Raw genomic sequence first — 17,863 nt, 5'->3', positions numbered from 1 at the left:
AGCAGAGAGCTGGTGGAGACCAGAAACAGCTGAACGAGAGCGAATACTGGACTTATATTTCACAGATGGTTCATAATATCAACCAAACTGGTGACGTTTTATTAACGTCTGCTGAAGTAAATCAACTAACTCAGAGCTGAGATTCACTCCTCTAGATCTACATTTGATTCAGATTTCCACATTTTTATGGAGTCTAACTCAACGAATTTAGTATCTTTGGAAAACTTGGGTAAATTTGTGGATGTTATCCCAACTTTAACATGTAATTACAGACCCAGTTAAGATTTATCTGAAGTTTTGCGAGCTGTTTTTGTGATGCTGGACTCTCCTGTATTTATTTAGTTTTCCCTTCTCTCTACCAGGAGTCAGCATCAATCCATCGTTTGATTCAGTCTGGCCCATTTAAAATCCTGATTTTATCTTTGCTTTGCCTGAGAGAGGATGAATTTACCAGAATTAAATAAAAATGGCAGTCAAAATTTGGTGTTTTTTTTGTTTTTACTGTGAACTCTTAAAGCAGTACTTTTTGTATATTCAAAAGATGTACTTAGCCATACTATCTCAGGTGTTTTTTGTTATTTTGTTATCCTATATTACCAACCATTTCATAAAGAAATATATGATCGATTGGAGGTCTGTTGCCTGTTGGCCCAAAAGGAAGAAACTCGGTGGGTTTACTTGACAATTTGATGCTGCAGAACGTGTCGGTGTCGTCACATTTACTACGGAGGCCCTGAACGCCCAAACAAGATGCTAAAAAGCTTAGAAACGCTTCTTTACATTATGTTCAGAACATTAACTACATTTCTGTCTTGGACGGTCAAAAGGTTAAAAAGGAAGATAACATTACTGCGACTGTGAGGAACGCAACACAAACCAACACGCAGCACGTTGAAAAACAAACCAGTCGCCCACGACAAGATAAAAAAAGCAACAAACACCGAACGTATAACTATTGATTAAACGTCCATCGACAGGCCGAGACTGACGGACCATCTCCCAGCGTATAAAACCCTCCTCCATCTTCCTCCCACCGTGACAGCCCGCCGCCTCCCTGTGAAAGCCCAACATTATCATAAGAACGCACAAAATCACTGCAAAGTTTTTGTGCACGGACACGAAGGCAGTCGACGTGACTGACAACAGTAATTATCTCTCTCGGCTCTCCTACGCCTCGTCACAGCATCTTAAGAAGATCACACGGGAATATCGACTGATGGCACCTCGTGTTTTTAAAATTTTTTTTTTAGATCAAATCATTTTTAATAGTCTTTCAGGTAAAATAGCATTCAGTAAAACCAAGAAGCAACTCAACTGTTCAACGATAAAAGCATGCTCAGTTTAATCACTAAAGCAGAGGGTGCGTTCAACAAGGCGTTTTTGTTTGGGGGGAACCTGAGGCCACTTATTTTTTTTTTTTTTTTTTTTGCAGACTTCAACGTGTTTTTGAACAGATAATTTTCAAAGTTGGTGACAGAATAGAGAGGTACTTTAACGTTAGCACACAGAGTTAGCAGCTGAGTCTATGACTATTGCAGTGTAGGATACCCTAACGAGGTTCAGGTACAGTAGGTTGTTAAAATCTCAATCAGCAGTGGCTTAAAATCTGAAGGAAACGTTCCCGGCAAAAAAAAAACCCAAAAACAAAACGGTTGTTGAACACAGCTGGAGCCTCAGTTAGAATAATTCCAGAAGAAAAAAAACAAAACAAAACATGGAAAATGTTCCAACAAATATGTTTTCTGGAAGATCACTGTACAAAGAGAGACGAGCGCCGTTCATTTTTACATGATGGTGTTTTCTTGTTTTTTTTTTCTACAAAAACTGTGAAACAAATCTGAACAGTTTTATAAATTGTTTTTTTTTTTTTACGCTCTCGGTGCTTAATCATCATGAAAATAACAGTTAATAAATAAATAGGTCATCAGAATTGTAACTATGTTGAACAACTTTCACGTCAAAACAAATAAATCATGCAGTGGCAGCAGACTTCGAGGCTCGTCGTCTAACAGGACGTCCGACTGTCAGAGCGGTTTTGTGCAGCGGGTCGGAGGGAAAAGATGGGACGTCGCTGCTCGGACGGAAAAACTCCAACAAAATAAATAAAATAAACTGGTGAAACTGTAAAAGTTTGTTCTTATCCCACAACGATTCTGTGCAAATCATCTTCTTTTCTCTTAAACACTATCGAAGCTAAAGTCCACAGGTCTATAAATGTCTTAAGCTAACAGTCACACTATCATAATATGATGTTAGTACCTTAAGAGAAATCAACATTGAGACTATTCTTTTAATCCCCAAATCTCATGAATGAATAAATAAATAAATAAATAAATAAATAAGTGCATAATCAAACTATTAAAGGTCGTGATAAAGGAGCCAGCTGCAGTCGACAGCTTGTTTCTCTGTCCTCACTAAACGTACTCAGTAAAAGTGTGAACACGGTCTGACATGTTATACAGACGACTGTCAGCTTCTAGATGAACAATCAGGTACAAAAAAAAAACAAAAACAAAAACTGTGCAGTTGAAATATTACATGACGTCAGATGGATTCATGTACCAACCTCGAGTCAGAAGCTGCTTAAAACGTTAATGAAAGCAGAATGTGATGGTTTACAAGAGAGCGGAGAAAGTTGTTTGGTCGTCTTTGTAAAATCTTTCTATGTTTTTCTTTGTCTGTTCTTTGTTAGCATGAACTGCCTCCTTATTCATCTTTTCTTTTGTGACTCCTCAGCAGCTGCAATCTTCGAGTTTGGTTAAAGTGTTTTCAAAGTGTTTTCATCTTGATCCTCCTGTGAGTTGCAGAAATATCTTTTTTGAAAATTCGTTTTTCTTTTTGTCAGTAAGTTTTTCCTCACTTGAGTCGAGGGTCTGAGGACGGAGGACGTTCCTCGCTGTACAGATCGTACAGACGGTCGCTTGTTTCTTTTATGTGAACACTTTTATGTTTGAATCTTTTGTTTGATTCATGCAAAACGTTCTTAATGTTGCTGTCAGGAGATTCTGAACCTTTTACAAAAGTCTGTGATTATATTGTTTTTGTACTGTTTTCAACTGTCAAAAAGGAAAATAATCACATTCTGATTTATTTATGTTTTAAACAGCTTTTTGTTCATGACTCGGGGTTTTGACACAAAACCATAAAAATCACTGATTTTTCCCACATCCTTAAAAAAACACGTGCAGTATTCACATGACACTTTTGTACATGTGTTATCTTCTCTTCACACATCATGTTTTTATCATAAAATGCAACGTATTTCTAATTGTACTTTAACAATCTTGGTGTGGAAAGTGAGAGAGGAGCACACTGTGAGCGCCTCCTTCTGAAGTGCCCTTCAGCAAAAAGCCACTGACCTCCAGCTGCTCCACCCACCGGAGAATCATCACTGCAGCAGCTGCGTCGCTGCTAACGATGAATAAATGCTTCAGAAATACAGTCGAGGTGACAGAAGTGAAACTGTTGAAACTGTTAACTTTCTGTCCAGCTGTGTGTCAATGAAATAACGTCTCTCCAGGTGAATAAAGAACAGAAGTATGAACAGAAGATAGATAGATAGATAGATAGATAGATAGATAGATAGATAGATAGATAGATAGATAGATAGATAGATAGATAGATAGATAGATAGATAGATAGATAGAGTTGTCATGCAGTACAAACTGTCAGTTTCAGTTGTCTGTCAAATGAACAGATGACAGAAAATAAACAGAGTGCATGCTCGAATGGAATCAGAAAAATAAAATCGTCGAAGCATCCTCCCATTAAAAACACACGAACAGTCTGTATAATCTTGACGTCTCCTTGAGTTTCACGCTGACGCTTCCCTTCTGTTGGCTTCCCGTTTCTTACTTCCTTTCGGATTCGCTTCGTTTCCCTTCAGTCCTCCTCCGACAGAGTCTCGTGTGGCGTCGACGATCGGGACTTGCTGTGACCTCGGACCTCGGTCTTCCTGTCCTGCAGGAAGTCTTCGATCTCTCCCGGCAAACACTGGAACTTCTCCTGGAAATCTGCCTCCACGGCTCCCTGCAGCTGGAGAGAGAAAAGACGAGAGGGTTTGATTCAAATGTACCACGAATATCTTCCGTTTTTTTTCAGCGACGAGCTCCTGCTGCATTATATAAGAAGAATCAGAGAAACGTATCGGCGATGACTCAGATTCTCGTCAACAAAGACACAGGCATTTGTCTCCCGGTGAGACAGATGGGTTGAGCATTTAGAGAAAGCAACCAGCTGTTGTCAGCCATTACCGCCAACAGTTAAGTGGCTGAAACATGGCTGCCAGAGGGCGCGTTACATCACAGAAACGCCCGGCGTCGACGTCAGCGCTGATCCTGTAAGTGTGTAGGTGTGGAGCTGCAGCTCGGAGCTCCTGTGTGGCGCTTTCAAACGTGAAGGATGCAAAATGAGCGCGTTAGAGATGGCGGGAGGTCAGAGAGACGGTTTGGACGCGTGTTTGTTTTCACCTTTGGTTTCTGGTCTTGGATCTCCTGCAGGAGCTCGTTGTACTGTTCCACCAGCTGATCGTGACGCTTGGCCTGAGTCTCCTCCAGCTGCAGACAGAAACACACACACAGACAATCAAAGAGTCTTATGAAGCGTTTTTTACAATCCGCAGACGAGACGGACACATTAAATATTCATCGTCGTCTCGGCGGCGCTCAGTCTATAGAAAGAAACGTCTTCAATCCACGTTCTCCGTCCTCCACTCACCCGTTTTATGTTCTGGACGACTTCATTGACGTAGGACTTATTGATCTCAATCTTCTCCCTGGGAACACACAGTCAGTCAGACAGGAGTTTGAGTTTGAGCTACACAGCTGTGTCGTGCAGTGGATGAATGTCGGTGTGTGTGTGTGTGTCTGCGGATCGTACTCTTCTGCCAGATGTTTCTCTTTGGTCTTCGCCTGGTTGATCTTCTCCGTTCTCCTTCGATCCATCTGCCTCTTCAGCTCCTTTTTCTCCCTGTAGCAGGAGGAAAACATGGGAAAATGGAAACAAGTGGATTAGAAATGTTCAATTTGGTGTCTAGAACAGCTGGTGGCAGATGTTCTTATGGCCTCTGCATTCTCAAACACTAAATATCATAATGAAAAGATTTAAACACCTCTGGACTGATTAAAACCCTTAATTTCAAGAATATTAATACTAATAGAGGACAGGAAACGGTTTTGATTGGACCTTTCTAAAATCTAAGGACGTCCCTGGTCAAAGTCGGCGTTTTAACGAAACAGTTCCACTTCTAATCTTCAACTCTAGAACATAAATTTGTTCTAAAAGCTTCAGTTTCACAGACTCTGACTGTTCTGAGATGCTCTGCAGAGATTCAGGCTGCCTGGAACAGCTCAGAGAGAAAGAAGGCAGCCGGCGTCGTCACAAAATATCGATCCATATCGATTCTTAACATGTCGAATGGTTTCAATACCGCGGTATCAGACATGAAACCCAATATCATTATTTTTCGAGGAACTTTATCGCAGTCAGACATTTCAGGGTCGTGACAGAAAACAAAAGCAGCTCAAACACTCGAACGTTTGTCATCTCGGTCCCAGATTTGTAACTTACTTGTCGCAGATGTCTTTGAGTTTCTTCATCTGGGTGTTGTGACTCTCCTCAGCCAGACTGGTCAGTCGCTCCGTCAGCTGCAGGAACAAACAAACATGTTCAGCACTACCTGACTGCACACAGCATGGAATCTTTTCATTATTCTGTGTCTCATATTTAGCATTTTGTCGTCTTGGGGTCATTTCATTTTGTGCCTGCAGCAGCGAGGACGCTTTAAAATCGCAGTTTTTAGAGACAGTTGTTAAGGTCAGTTCTTCCAGCAGCTCTTGGTTTGGTTTGACTTTTTACCATTTTGATGTGTTCCCTCTGCAGGTACTTCTGACTGTAGTACTGTTCCTGCCTCAGAGCCAGAAGCTGCTGCTGCTGCTCGTCTCTCAGCTGCTGGAGGCGCTCGTCCTTCTCGCTGTCGGAACCAGAGCTCCTGGAAAACACACACAGATGTTTCCGACTCTGACTCGATGTTGAAAATAAGAATAAGATGTGAAGCGGTAATTAAACTAGCATCGCATTGTGTGTGTGTGTGTGTGCGGACCTGCTCTTGCTGCACTGTCGGGCCGTCTTCTTGTACTTGTTGTTGATCTCTCGGAGGAGCTCGGAGGTTTTCTTCTGGTGCCTCCTCACCAGCTCCTTCAGCTCTTTGAACTGACGTCTCTGCTCCTTCTGATAAACCTTCGACTGCTGCAGACTCTCCATGGCGCACGCCGGGACATCTGGTACCACAAGTGATCATGCAGCATATTCAAACAGACCTCTGTGAGAATTAATAAAACTCTGACGTCTTTCTCTGGTGAGGATGTTCTGCTACAAAGTGAAAACAGGATTTTTGATGACACAGACGGGTTGTAACACCAGCACCAATTAACCTCATGTATAATTGTAATGGATTGATTGATTAATTGGATGCAGGACTTTTAATTACATTAATAGAAAGCAGTAAATAAATTCTGACCTATCAAAACACTTAGAACCAGATCTTCGGTCTTCGCTGCCGGTTTTGCTGCTTCTAAACAGTAGAAAAGACATAATAAATGATTAAGTCAACAGAATTTTAATATGAATGAGTGTTTTGTTTGTAGGTGGATGCTACCTGTCGTGGCTGCCTGCTGATTGGCCGCGGTGGCTTTGGGCGTCGTGGCGACGGGGGTGTGGCCTGCGGGACCAGAGGGGGGGCTGAGTCCGTTCTCCAGCGGAGCTGATTTCTGGTCGTTCTTACGCTCTGCAGTCGTGTCTGCCTCGTCCTGAAGAAGAAGAAGAAGAACCAGAGTTACAGACGATTGTTCTGCTTTTCAGACAGAAGAACAGCAGGAGCAGGACTCACCTCGGCCTGCGTGTCCTCCTCCACGTCGTCCAGCGTCAGAGCCGCCAGCTGTTTGGACCTCTGCTCCAGGAGGTTGACGTATCGGATCGGGTTGGACAAAGCCTCGATCACATCTGGAGAGGAAATATACGGAAAGATAGATGAAGACATGTGACGACAAAGCTCGTCTCATGGACATCTCCAAAACATGAAGCATGTTTTGTTTTATGATTTATGTATTTCTGTCCTGGTTTTAAAGTCTGTCTTTTATTTGTTTTGCCTGCTTTAGTGTATTTTTATCCGTCTGCAGCTGTCATGAACTCTAACCTTATTTCAGCAGCCAAACAGACGCTGTAACACTCAGTCTTCTGTCTTCTGAGAATTATTAATTATGTGTCACGTAGGCGACTCTTGAGATTGTGGAGTTTGAATGTGCTCAGTACGTTTCACTGCAATCTGTTCATTTGACATTTAGATTTCTGTGAACAAGTGGAAACTACAAAGGTCACAAAACAATCATCCTTTCAGGAGAATTAGCAGCAAATTTCTCTAGAGTTTTACTTGTTTTTATATGTTTTTTTTTGTTTTTTTGTCACGTTCTTTGCTTTGTTGAGTTTAAATAAGAATCTGAAATCTGTTTTTATGTGCGACAACACGTAAGCTGAGTACCTGCGAAGGTGTCTGGGACGTAATCTTTGACCACGATGTAGACGAACACAGCCGGAAGAATCAGAGACTGGTTCTTCTCGTTCCTCAAGCCGATGTAACGATAACCTGAAGGAGAAACATTCACCAACACAGAGTCTGACGTCACCATCACTGGGTGGTTTTTTTTTGAGACGCAGTGGAGTTCACACCGAACATCAGTCATGTAATGACAAAATTACAAGAGAGAACGACAACGAGTCATTTCATTTTAAGTGGTGAGTGACATTTTTCAAAGCAGCAGCGCGTCTCTGCAAAATTGTTATAAATGGGCTTTTGGAAACAGCTGGAGGCAGCAGGTGAGGCGAGCAGGGACGTTTCTGAGTGATGGGAACCAAAACATCAGCGTATTCAGAGCCTACACAGATGATGAGGGCAAAAGAAAATGAGGTTTTGATCCTCATTAATGTGATGGTGTGTCACATTTGCCTGGAAAGACAACATCAATCTATTATAATTATCAGTTCAGGAAAGTTTCCAAGGAGTTTCCACCAAAGATATGAAAAAATAAAAACACAGATAATCGCTTTAAAGTTTTAAAACTCAGGGAATAACACAACTAAATAACTACCTGGTCTTATGGCAGAAACTGGAATGATCCGATGACCAATAAACTTCCCTCCTTCCTCAAAAGCAGCGATCCTCAGTGAGGCCAGAGTCGGAAGGATCACCTGTCAGAGAGATGAAGACGCGTCGTTAATAGACAGATTAATATAGATTATAGATCAGGTCTCTTGTCGGGTATCTGACCTTTTTGAAGACGATGGGCTCCTCGTCCCACACTGGGTTGATGGCGTTGTTGTTCTGGGAGGTTTTGGTCTTGAGGGCTTTCCTCCTGGTGTCCGCAGGAAGTCCAAACATCTCCACCTCCACATAGACGCCCACCCGCCGCTCCGTCAGGAACTGGCCTGAGATCACCTGCAGACAACAGTAAGGAGAGTTCACATGATTTACAGAAGTAATATCTGTTTTCTGCATGAATCATAAGATGCTACAGACCCATGAAAGATTCAGACTGCGGCAGCTGTACCTTCACGGAGAGCGTGTTGGCCACGATGCCGTCCACCGTGTTTTCTGTGAAGGGGTCGAAGTGTTTGTCCGGTCGTCTCATGAACTCAGGCTTCAGTCTGTAGCCGCCCCGACCGTTGTACTCGAACATGAAGAGGTTCAGCTGCATGGACAAATCTGGAACAAAAAAAACCAAACATATTAAGTGATATTACTGACAAAAGCTAAAGAGTTGTTGGACTTCTTCTGCTGAGGAGGACAGGGACAATTTTTTATCTGATTTCCAAGACTTACATCAAGATTTCCCTGTTGAAGGAACCAAAGAGAAATCATATAAAAGGAAACATACAAGACTTAAAGAGACGAATGAGTCCAGAGAGGAACATCCAGCTGCTGTAATTCTTCTGCAAGGCCACTAATGTCTGCTTGAAAGTAGAGCTGCGAGGATTTAAAATGAATTCTCAGATTCAGAAAGTTAACGTTCAGATTTTGGATGAGTCGTGAGTTCAGGAGCCAGCGAGCGGCGTTGACTCTCACCTATCGTTTGGTAGTTGAGCGCCACCAGCTGACAGCCGGCGTTCCAAAACAGCTGAGGCATGAAGTTGGACGAGTCGACTCTGGTTCCTTTTGGGTAGATCCGACTCAGCTGGGATTTATTATATCTGGTGAATGACGGTTAAGATCAATCACAGAGAAAGTTAAATACTTTTCATCGTCAGGTCGTCACTCACAGGACGACACGACTCCTTCACTTCTGACCATCAATCAGTCGATCAAAGTTTAATTTAAAAGCATCTTTCAAATAAATCAAACGCTACTCAGAGCGCCTGAATAACTGACAAGACTTAGAAAGTAAATATGAATATAGAGACTAATGCACGTGAAAATAAGCAAAAACAGAATGAAAGAAAGATGGAGAAAAAAGAGAAAAAAGGTAAAAGAAAGATTAACTAAGACAACAATTATAAATGAGTAGCTCAGACGATAAGAGATTAAACTGACGATAAAAATAAAATGATGTCATAAGTAAAAGACTAAATTAATTGATTATAGTGAAACAGTAAAATATTAATGATATAAAATTGAATAAAACAAATAAAGATGATCAAAAATGTTCATCTCATCTTACTACTAAATAAAGATGTTTCTACACTTATCACATCATAATACTGTAATTAGTCAAGTTAAATGTATTAAACCTGGTGCAGAATGGCCTGAATCAAAGACAATACTGCATTTAAAATTAAAATGAATATCAAAACGTTGCCCAGTCACAGATTCTTTTGAAGAAGCATCAAAAAAGAGGAAAAAAAACATGAAGCGTCGAGTCGCTGTTGCCAAGGATACTCCACAAACTCCACCGGTGACTTTGTGAGATGCTCCAAAGCTTTGGTCTCCACGAAAGACGACATGTGGTAACAGCGGGCCGCCTCTACACACACACACACACACACACACACACACGCACACACACACACACACACACACACACACACACACACACACATTTTTCAGTATGTATCTTGGCTTCAGCTTGATTCCCACATTCTCTTTGCACATCATTTCCTACAGGTTCTTGTGCCTGTGTCTCATTTTTTTAAATGATTTTTTGGTAAAATTCAACTTTGATAAAGGACAAAAATGACGTTGTTTCTGACTCATTATCTTCTAATTTTCAAGAAACAACGAGATCAGCGCTGCTCAGTCGTTGCACATTATCCTCAAACGTTGATCCCTTTATGATATCAAATGATTTTTTTCCAGCTTTGAGGAAAGTTCTGCGTTGCAGGACGAGGAATATGATATATGTGATCTGCTTTTCTTACTCTTGGAGGCTTCGAAGGAGTTGAACTTGGTTGGCTGGACGTAGTTTACCAGAGTGGACATTTCCTCTGTAGCCACGGCCTCCCGCTCCGCTGAGCCCTGAGATAAACCAGACAAACGGACAAACAAACAAAAAGCAGGGATGAAGTTTCACAGACTGAAATATGAGCGCTGTGTTTTAACGGCCTGTCAGTTGAATACACAGGAGAAATACACATGAACTCCAAACACACTGTTTTTAGCACTTAGTGTCAAAAAGCAGCATCGTCATGTGACAGTGAGCAGCTACACATCGTCACACAGAGCAAACAGTGAACATTTAGACGTCCACGTACAATCACAAATACACAAACACACGTGAAAACACACGACCAGATCTCCCAGCAGGCCTTGTGTTTAAAACTCTCCTTGTAATAGTTTGCATTTGTTTTCATCCTTTTCTTCTCTTCTCTACAGTGAATTGTCTTTCAGCAGCCAACACACTCGTCTGGTTCAGTTTCTTTCTTCCCTTCTGATGCGACTCGAGACATTTTAATCAGTAGCTTCTTTGTTTTACCAGGACGCGTCGCCTCTTCTCTCCTCCACATTCAACTCATCCGGCTGCGCAGATAAAAGAGGAACTCTGCAGAATCTGAGCATCCAAGTCTGTTCGCAGGTTGTACTCTTCTTACGGCTGCATGCCTCTGCAATTTACGACCTTTGACCTTGTGGATATAAAATGTCCTCAACTAGTGGTTTTGTCCTTTTGCACAGTTTTGTCATAATTAGCGTATGAATTCTTGGGTTATGGTGACAATCGTGCCCAGTTTTAAAAAGCCTTGTGTGGCTTCAGAAGCAGCTGCTCGGTCTGATAAATGGCCTCAAGTGATGTCACCCGAGTCAGTGTCAGTTTGAAGACTACGAGAAGTACGAGAATTAAAATAAATGTGTTGGTGTGAAGAAAGAAATGAGTTCTGTATCTCACTCCTCAGGCTACATTAGCCGCTGCCAGCACGACTAAACTAACTGTATCTCCGTCCGTGCTCTGTGCAGCCAAGATGCATTGTGGGTAACGTAGGCTCCAGGGAGCACATGTGTAAGAGATTATCTTTGTTTCTGCTACAACACTTTTGATAACTGCTTTCAACCAACTACATCTCTTGTCGTCCAGTGTGCAGGATTTAAAGGGATCTGTTGACATAAATGGAATCTAATATTCATAATTATAAATAATAGTCAAGAAATAATTGTTTTCATTGGTGTGTAATAACCTGGAACTTAGAATTATTGTGTTTTCATTATCGTAAAAAAAAAACAGGCTTTCATGATCTAGAGAGGGAGCGGGTGACTTTCAGCAGACTCCGCCATGTTGCACTGCCACGTTTCTACAGTAGCCTGGAATGGACAAACCTAACAGCGACTCTTTAGAAGACCTTTCGCATATTCACTTTTGGGCAGGTGTGAGGAACGGAGATATTTCACTGGCTGCGATCTGCAACCTCACCACTAGATGCCACTAAATCCTACACACTGCACCTTTAACGAAAACCCAATCAAAACCACGAAAGGACAAAACGAACAATAAAACTAGCTTGTGTGGCTAAAGCTCACCATAGATAATTAAACAAAACATCAAATTGAGAATAAACAACAACAACAGCGACACAAGCGGCAGGAAAAAGCAGCGACCGACGACACGAACAGTCAGAGCGGAAACAAGATCAACAGCGACAGTGACGTAAAAAAAAAAAAAATCAACAACACAACAATGAAACTAAAAAAACACTTCGTCGACACTGACAGACGGCGCCAGCAGTGAGGCCGACGGCCCGTCAGCTTTGCGTGAAGTCACCACTGACCTTTTTACAATCATCATCGTCATCGTCGTCGTCTTCCTCGCTCTCGGCCTCGATCTCTGTTAGAATTAAAGTTAAACACGTCTAAAAAAAGCCCAAAGTAGTGGAGTTACAAGGCACAGTATTTACAGGATATCTGAGTGATAAATGAAGTCTGTGCTGTGATTTCAAGCAGAAAAAAAAACCACTCAAAATAACAAAAAACACATGCCTGCAATTTTTGTAAACAACCCGCTGCTTTAATCTCTGCAGGTGATTATTCAGCCCACTCAAGCGTTCGCTGACTAAAGGGTCACTGCCGGTGTACGAGTGCGTACTTCAGCTCAGTCTGCTCTCCGTCTACCAGCTGGGCTCTCAGTCCCAGACCTGTTTTCAGGATCTGCACATCAGACGTGTCAATAAGGCTCCCTAATTTCCCCCTGCACCTCTGTTTAATTGCTGCTCTGAGCTCCAGACCTCTTCTGGGATGTCCTGCTCATTACCGAGGCATCCCCGAGGTGCAGCGGACTGCGGCAGGAAAAACTCAAAGACACCAGAGTGAGCAGAAGGAGCAGGTTTGTCACTCCGGCCAGAATCATGAAATTATGATCGTATAATGAGATGTTTCTTCTGCTAAATGCACCTGATGAGAGTCTCTGAATGCAGAACCACATGCTACAGTAAGATGTAACCGCCATGCTTCGGATATTAAATGTTAAATAAACTATATTTTGACGCTGACAAAGCATCGAACAACTATGTGATATGTAAATATACAAGACGGCCTCTGTCCACCCCACGTCTGTTTTCAACATATTAAATACAACAGAGCACTAAAAATAGGAGTGTCACGGCTTCATGATTCATGATTTGATGTGATATTTGATTTTAAGGTTGCGATGCCAATGTTAGACTATTTACAACTGATGCAGGTGTGACATCTACTGGCAGTTAATGACGTATTGGTCATAATGGTTGTGGGAATTGTTGCGTAATGGCTACAAATGTGTTTGGTGAGGTCACAGCGACCTCAACCTTTGACCTTTGGCTGAAAAAAATCCAATCCGTCCATCCTTGAGTCCAAGAACGGGATGGACGGACGTGCGTACAGAAAACAGCTATCGTCAGCATGAAAATAAACGATGCTCGGCCAGTGAAATGTCTCTTTCTCTAAACACTTCTGGTGTCTCTCCACCAAACATAAAAAATATTCTCCATCGTCTGAATATCTGGGCACCTCCATATATTCAGCTGATGCTGCAGTGACGCGCCATCATTGTACCTTTTTTTTTTTCTTTTTAAAATGATGCTGCTGATTTGGTGGTGACTCATACTTTTTGAGGTCATACTTCTGCTTTATGTGACAACAATTTGAGAGATTCGCACAAAAAGACTCTCTTTGACAATTTGTGCGACTACATGAAAGACCGAATTCATCTTTGGTATCAATATTTTGTGGCAGCCTGAGAAAACTGCGAGTGTCACCGCGGTCTGTTTTGTGTTTTGAGACAAAGACAGTCGGCTCGGTCACAGCTGAACACATTTCGCGCGTCCTTGTGTCTTTGTGTCTTACCTCCTGTGTTGTTGCTAGGAGACACTGGCTCATTGCTCTGATTGGCAGGTTGGTCCGTCAGTCGTTTGGTGTCTGTGTTGTTGGAGGGTTTATGGGATTTCTTGTTCTTGATGAGGATTTTGCCCATCAGCTCCTGAGGACTGGGCAGGGGGACACCTGACTCCAGCTGCACACACACACATCAGAGACAACAGATCAGTCGCTAGTTAGCTGACAACACACATTCAGAAACACAACATTTGTCTTGTGTGTGCACGTTACTTACAGGGTATTTGTCCAGAGGGTCAATCAACAGCGCGTCTCCGAAAATAGATCGACAGTATTCTGCCATTTTAGCCTGCTGCTTCAAACTGATCAGACATCAGACAGAAGAAAGGAAAAGAAGAGAGAGAATCTTCACTGTGATCCGATTCTATATCGATCAGTTCGCATGTGAATCATGAATAATAGATCGAGATTCTCACGAGTCCACGTGGTTTTCAAAGGACAGTATGACGGGGAAAGGTGAGGTCTTGAAGGCGCACTCCGCGATGGCTTCAATCACCTCCTGGAAAGTGAGAAAGGAAAAGTAGCAGAGAAATTATCAGGCGAGCAAAAACAAAGATTGTTTTCTGTCTGCATTCAAACAGCACTTATAATGCAAAGTGGCTGAAAATTGCAGCAGTTAAACCATAAATGCAGCTTCAGCCAGTGATGATTTCATCCTTGAAGACCAAAATGGACGTTTTTGTGCAATTTTATGCCTTCGTTAGAATTAATTGGAGGGACCAGAGAGAGCAGAGACCGAGGATTTCTCCCTCCGCTCCGGTAGCTGCTGAAGAGCTACCTGGCTGCTCATCTACACACCTTAAACGGGATTTCCGATGTCATGGTGAACCCGTGCGTGATGACAGGTTCCTCCTCAGCTGTTCGTCCTTTCCACACGTCCAGCTCCACGCAGCGGCATCCCGCCAGAAGAACCTGCCTGTACATCTCCACCGAGGAGCTGCCTGCCAGCTGGCCCGCTGGAACACGGGAAGAAGGAACAATGAAATCGGCAGGTTGAACTACGAAGCTACGCTCCACACTGTCAGTTATTCAAAGAGATTCTATTGTGCTGAATGACTCAATCAAAAGGTTGTAAAAAAAAGAGTTGTTGGGCTCAGTGTCACTCTGAAGAACTATAATTGCTCACAGAGTGGAGCTTTGTGTTTTCCAACAACACCTGAATGTGTTGTAATTTACCTTCTCTGCTGTCCAAATCAGCTGTGAACTGAATAAATAGATATCTATAGATGGATGTCGGGAACAATCCCCTCACACCTGCAGAGTACCTGACTTTTTTTTTTTTTTTTTTACAGTTGTTTCCAGTGAAAACAAATACTGATTTCACAAATCTCTTAATGCAAAGTGATGAATCTACTGCTGATAGTCAAGGGGGTGTGTGTATGGTGTGTGTGTGGTGTGTGCGTGTGTGTGCGTACCTGTCAGGTATGTGTTGTGTGACGAGTTGATGAAGTAGTGTGACAGGGGGAAGCTCATGTCTTCAGACTGGTCCAGCTTCTCCGGTGGGATGACGCCGTTCTCGTCACTGGACAGATAACTGGAGAACGCCTGGAGAGTGATGACGCCTGTACAACACACACACACACACACACACACACACACACACACACACACACACACACACACACACACACACACACACACACATTAGGAGATCAAAGTGGGAAACGCACTCCAACTAAAAAGGATGAGAGGAGCAGCAGAGTAAACACATTCATCTCTCTGCTGTTTCTGTGGTATAAATATTTGATGCACCCTCAAGTGTCACTTCAGACTCTTTCTCGACATCTCGTTGGTTTTTTAATGCTTCAGATCTGAAACTTTGGTCTATTAAACTCGACAAAAAGGTCAGTCATACCCAGCAGGTCCTAATATCTACACAACACTGCCTGTTATATAGATCCATATCAGTGTATTATGATCTGCTGATGGTCACATCCAGGCTAATCAAACAACCTGATACAGATCAGGAATAAAAACAATGATCAACCATCATTTTTATATGATGATGATAAATGTATGATATTTACGATGTTTATATATGTTGTCCAACCCATTTTCACTCCTGTACAACATCACTACTGACTACAGTCTCAACAATAAACAAAACCTGCTATTCTTATGTTTCTAACAGTGTCCAGAAAACTGCAAAATGAAGTGAAAAGCTTCTTCAGAGAAGGATCCAAGCAGAGCTGTTGTTTTGGATGTGAGCGCACATATGTTGATAAAAATCTATTTATTCTAAAAATGACCATGTAAAATCATGTAAGAGGAGGTGCTGGGTTTGAAGCAGGTGCCAGCTTTTCTCTTTGGCAGCGCTCGACACAAATGTGAGCACCTTCAGTGTTTATTTTAGCAGTTTTCTCTCTCTGCGGATGTGTGGGTGGGTTCGGAAAGGTATTTTGGAATCGACCCATGCGCACATGCAACGGTATATGTTGCCTACAAACAAAGACGAGTAGCCACTAGCATCTTTTAGCAATTTAGGATCATAAAAGAGCAAATATTGTCAGTGTGAACCAGGAGATAAGGACCTTGCTTCAGCTGTGCCTGGTCATGTTGGTACCTCTCCATCACAGTGTTTGTCTGAGCAGGACGGAGAGGCGGGTAGAGGATCTCGTTGAGCCTCGGGTCTCTCTGCTTGTTGTTGATGAACTCTGTCATCTGATCGACTGACAGCGAGCCGTCATCTCCTCCTCTGCAGGCCAGAGCAGAGTCACAGCTGAGGCTACAGAGCATTACACAACATCCACAGATCCTCAAGACATCTCACAGCATCCTTCATCATCCTTTAATACTGAATGTCCGCATGTTTTTGACATTCACAAAACGTCTGCCTTTGTCTTGTTCTAGCAGTTCTAGCATAATAGTTAATAGTTAATTACATCCATCCCTGTCTTTGAATGTGCCAAACATAATGGAGTTAATCATTTTTTTAAGTTAAAGATAAAAAAAAAAAACAACTCTTTTTCATCCTTCATCTGTGCACAAGTAGGACAGAAGATGAATCATTATTCATCATCCTTAGCATATCAGAGAAATTGGCCCGGAGCTAATCAACAACACTCCTAGAAAAAAAAACAAAAAAAAAACTGTGGAGCAGTTTGTTTGACATTAAAGGGGAACTCCACCAATTTAACACATTAAAGTGTGCTAACAGGTTTTAGGGAGTACTACTGCGTATCTGAACAAAGTACCACAACATCAATAATAAACATTTAAAAAGGAAGATAAAATAAAAAAAGGCGATATCTCTGCTTCTGTGTCGATTTTGATCATGTGGTATAGGACCAGGGGACTGCTGACAACTACATTTCCCACAATGCAGCTTCCTTTGGAGCCACAAAAAGCTTCATATTGCTTTTTTCACAGATGCTATTGTACTCCCCAAGACCTGTAAACACACTTTAATGTGTAAAAAGTTGTGGAATAACCCTTTAATGATTAGTAAAAGTCAGTCAGAGGTCAGCAGCCGTCGCTGTAAACAAGGTGAAGGATATTTCTAATTACTCACTGCAGTTTGAAGATGTTGCCGAGCTCAGGACGAGGACACAGACTGTCCAAAAAGCTCTTGTAGATTTCAAGTGTGAAATCCTCCAGCTTGATGCTGTCGCCCTGTCAGATATATAGGACATTAACATCACCACATCTTTTTTTTTCTTAATTAGCGGGAGCTGAAAACTGCCGGCGATAAAGAAACTGTGTCCTCATCTTGGATTGATCTCCCAGACTTTTTCCCTCCGTTAGCACAACCTTTCCGTGCTCGCAGTGAAGATGCTGATGTGAGATCCAGTGCAAGCAGAGAATCTATTACATTTATGCCTTTTTTTTCCCCACTGGTTGCTTCAAAAAACTTGATGACCCAGATATTTGAGCTCATCATCTCACCCCTCCGTGCACTGTGAGTCATACTGGACAAAAAGCATCAGATAAAAAGCCTCAACAGCGAACAGAAAATGGAGAAAAAGGAACGATACAGCTGAAAAAGATGATGTGCGTCTTATATAATCCACAGAGGCAGCAACACAA

At 42.2% G+C, this 17,863-nt stretch overlaps 1 protein-coding gene across 1 annotated transcript in view; it reads right to left on the bottom strand.

The window, feature by feature from the left end:
- Positions 1-1,238: 1,238 nt before the first annotated feature.
- LOC119034103 (1-phosphatidylinositol 4,5-bisphosphate phosphodiesterase beta-1) overlaps positions 1,239-17,863 on the bottom strand; it is a 28,041-nt gene continuing 11,416 nt past the window's right edge. The window contains exons 8-32 of the mRNA XM_037124833.1: positions 17,349-17,449; positions 16,369-16,532; positions 15,253-15,399; positions 14,636-14,793; positions 14,254-14,336; positions 14,055-14,139; positions 13,790-13,955; positions 12,241-12,296; positions 10,405-10,501; positions 9,926-10,010; positions 9,116-9,240; positions 8,601-8,755; positions 8,321-8,488; positions 8,142-8,241; positions 7,535-7,639; positions 6,887-6,999; positions 6,656-6,806; positions 6,518-6,571; positions 6,101-6,278; positions 5,857-5,989; positions 5,569-5,645; positions 4,879-4,968; positions 4,717-4,774; positions 4,470-4,556; positions 1,239-4,035 (exon numbers count right to left, since the gene is read on the bottom strand). Coding sequence (XP_036980728.1) covers positions 3,883-4,035; positions 4,470-4,556; positions 4,717-4,774; positions 4,879-4,968; positions 5,569-5,645; positions 5,857-5,989; positions 6,101-6,278; positions 6,518-6,571; positions 6,656-6,806; positions 6,887-6,999; positions 7,535-7,639; positions 8,142-8,241; positions 8,321-8,488; positions 8,601-8,755; positions 9,116-9,240; positions 9,926-10,010; positions 10,405-10,501; positions 12,241-12,296; positions 13,790-13,955; positions 14,055-14,139; positions 14,254-14,336; positions 14,636-14,793; positions 15,253-15,399; positions 16,369-16,532; positions 17,349-17,449 — 2,889 coding nt within the window. The 3' untranslated portion in view covers positions 1,239-3,882. The remainder of the gene's footprint in view (positions 4,036-4,469; positions 4,557-4,716; positions 4,775-4,878; positions 4,969-5,568; positions 5,646-5,856; positions 5,990-6,100; positions 6,279-6,517; positions 6,572-6,655; positions 6,807-6,886; positions 7,000-7,534; positions 7,640-8,141; positions 8,242-8,320; positions 8,489-8,600; positions 8,756-9,115; positions 9,241-9,925; positions 10,011-10,404; positions 10,502-12,240; positions 12,297-13,789; positions 13,956-14,054; positions 14,140-14,253; positions 14,337-14,635; positions 14,794-15,252; positions 15,400-16,368; positions 16,533-17,348; positions 17,450-17,863) is intronic.

This window comes from Acanthopagrus latus, chromosome 15, assembly GCF_904848185.1.
Source record: "Acanthopagrus latus isolate v.2019 chromosome 15, fAcaLat1.1, whole genome shotgun sequence".
Lineage (NCBI taxonomy): Eukaryota > Metazoa > Chordata > Actinopteri > Spariformes > Sparidae > Acanthopagrus > Acanthopagrus latus.
This window is presented reverse-complemented; position numbering and strand designations above follow the sequence as displayed.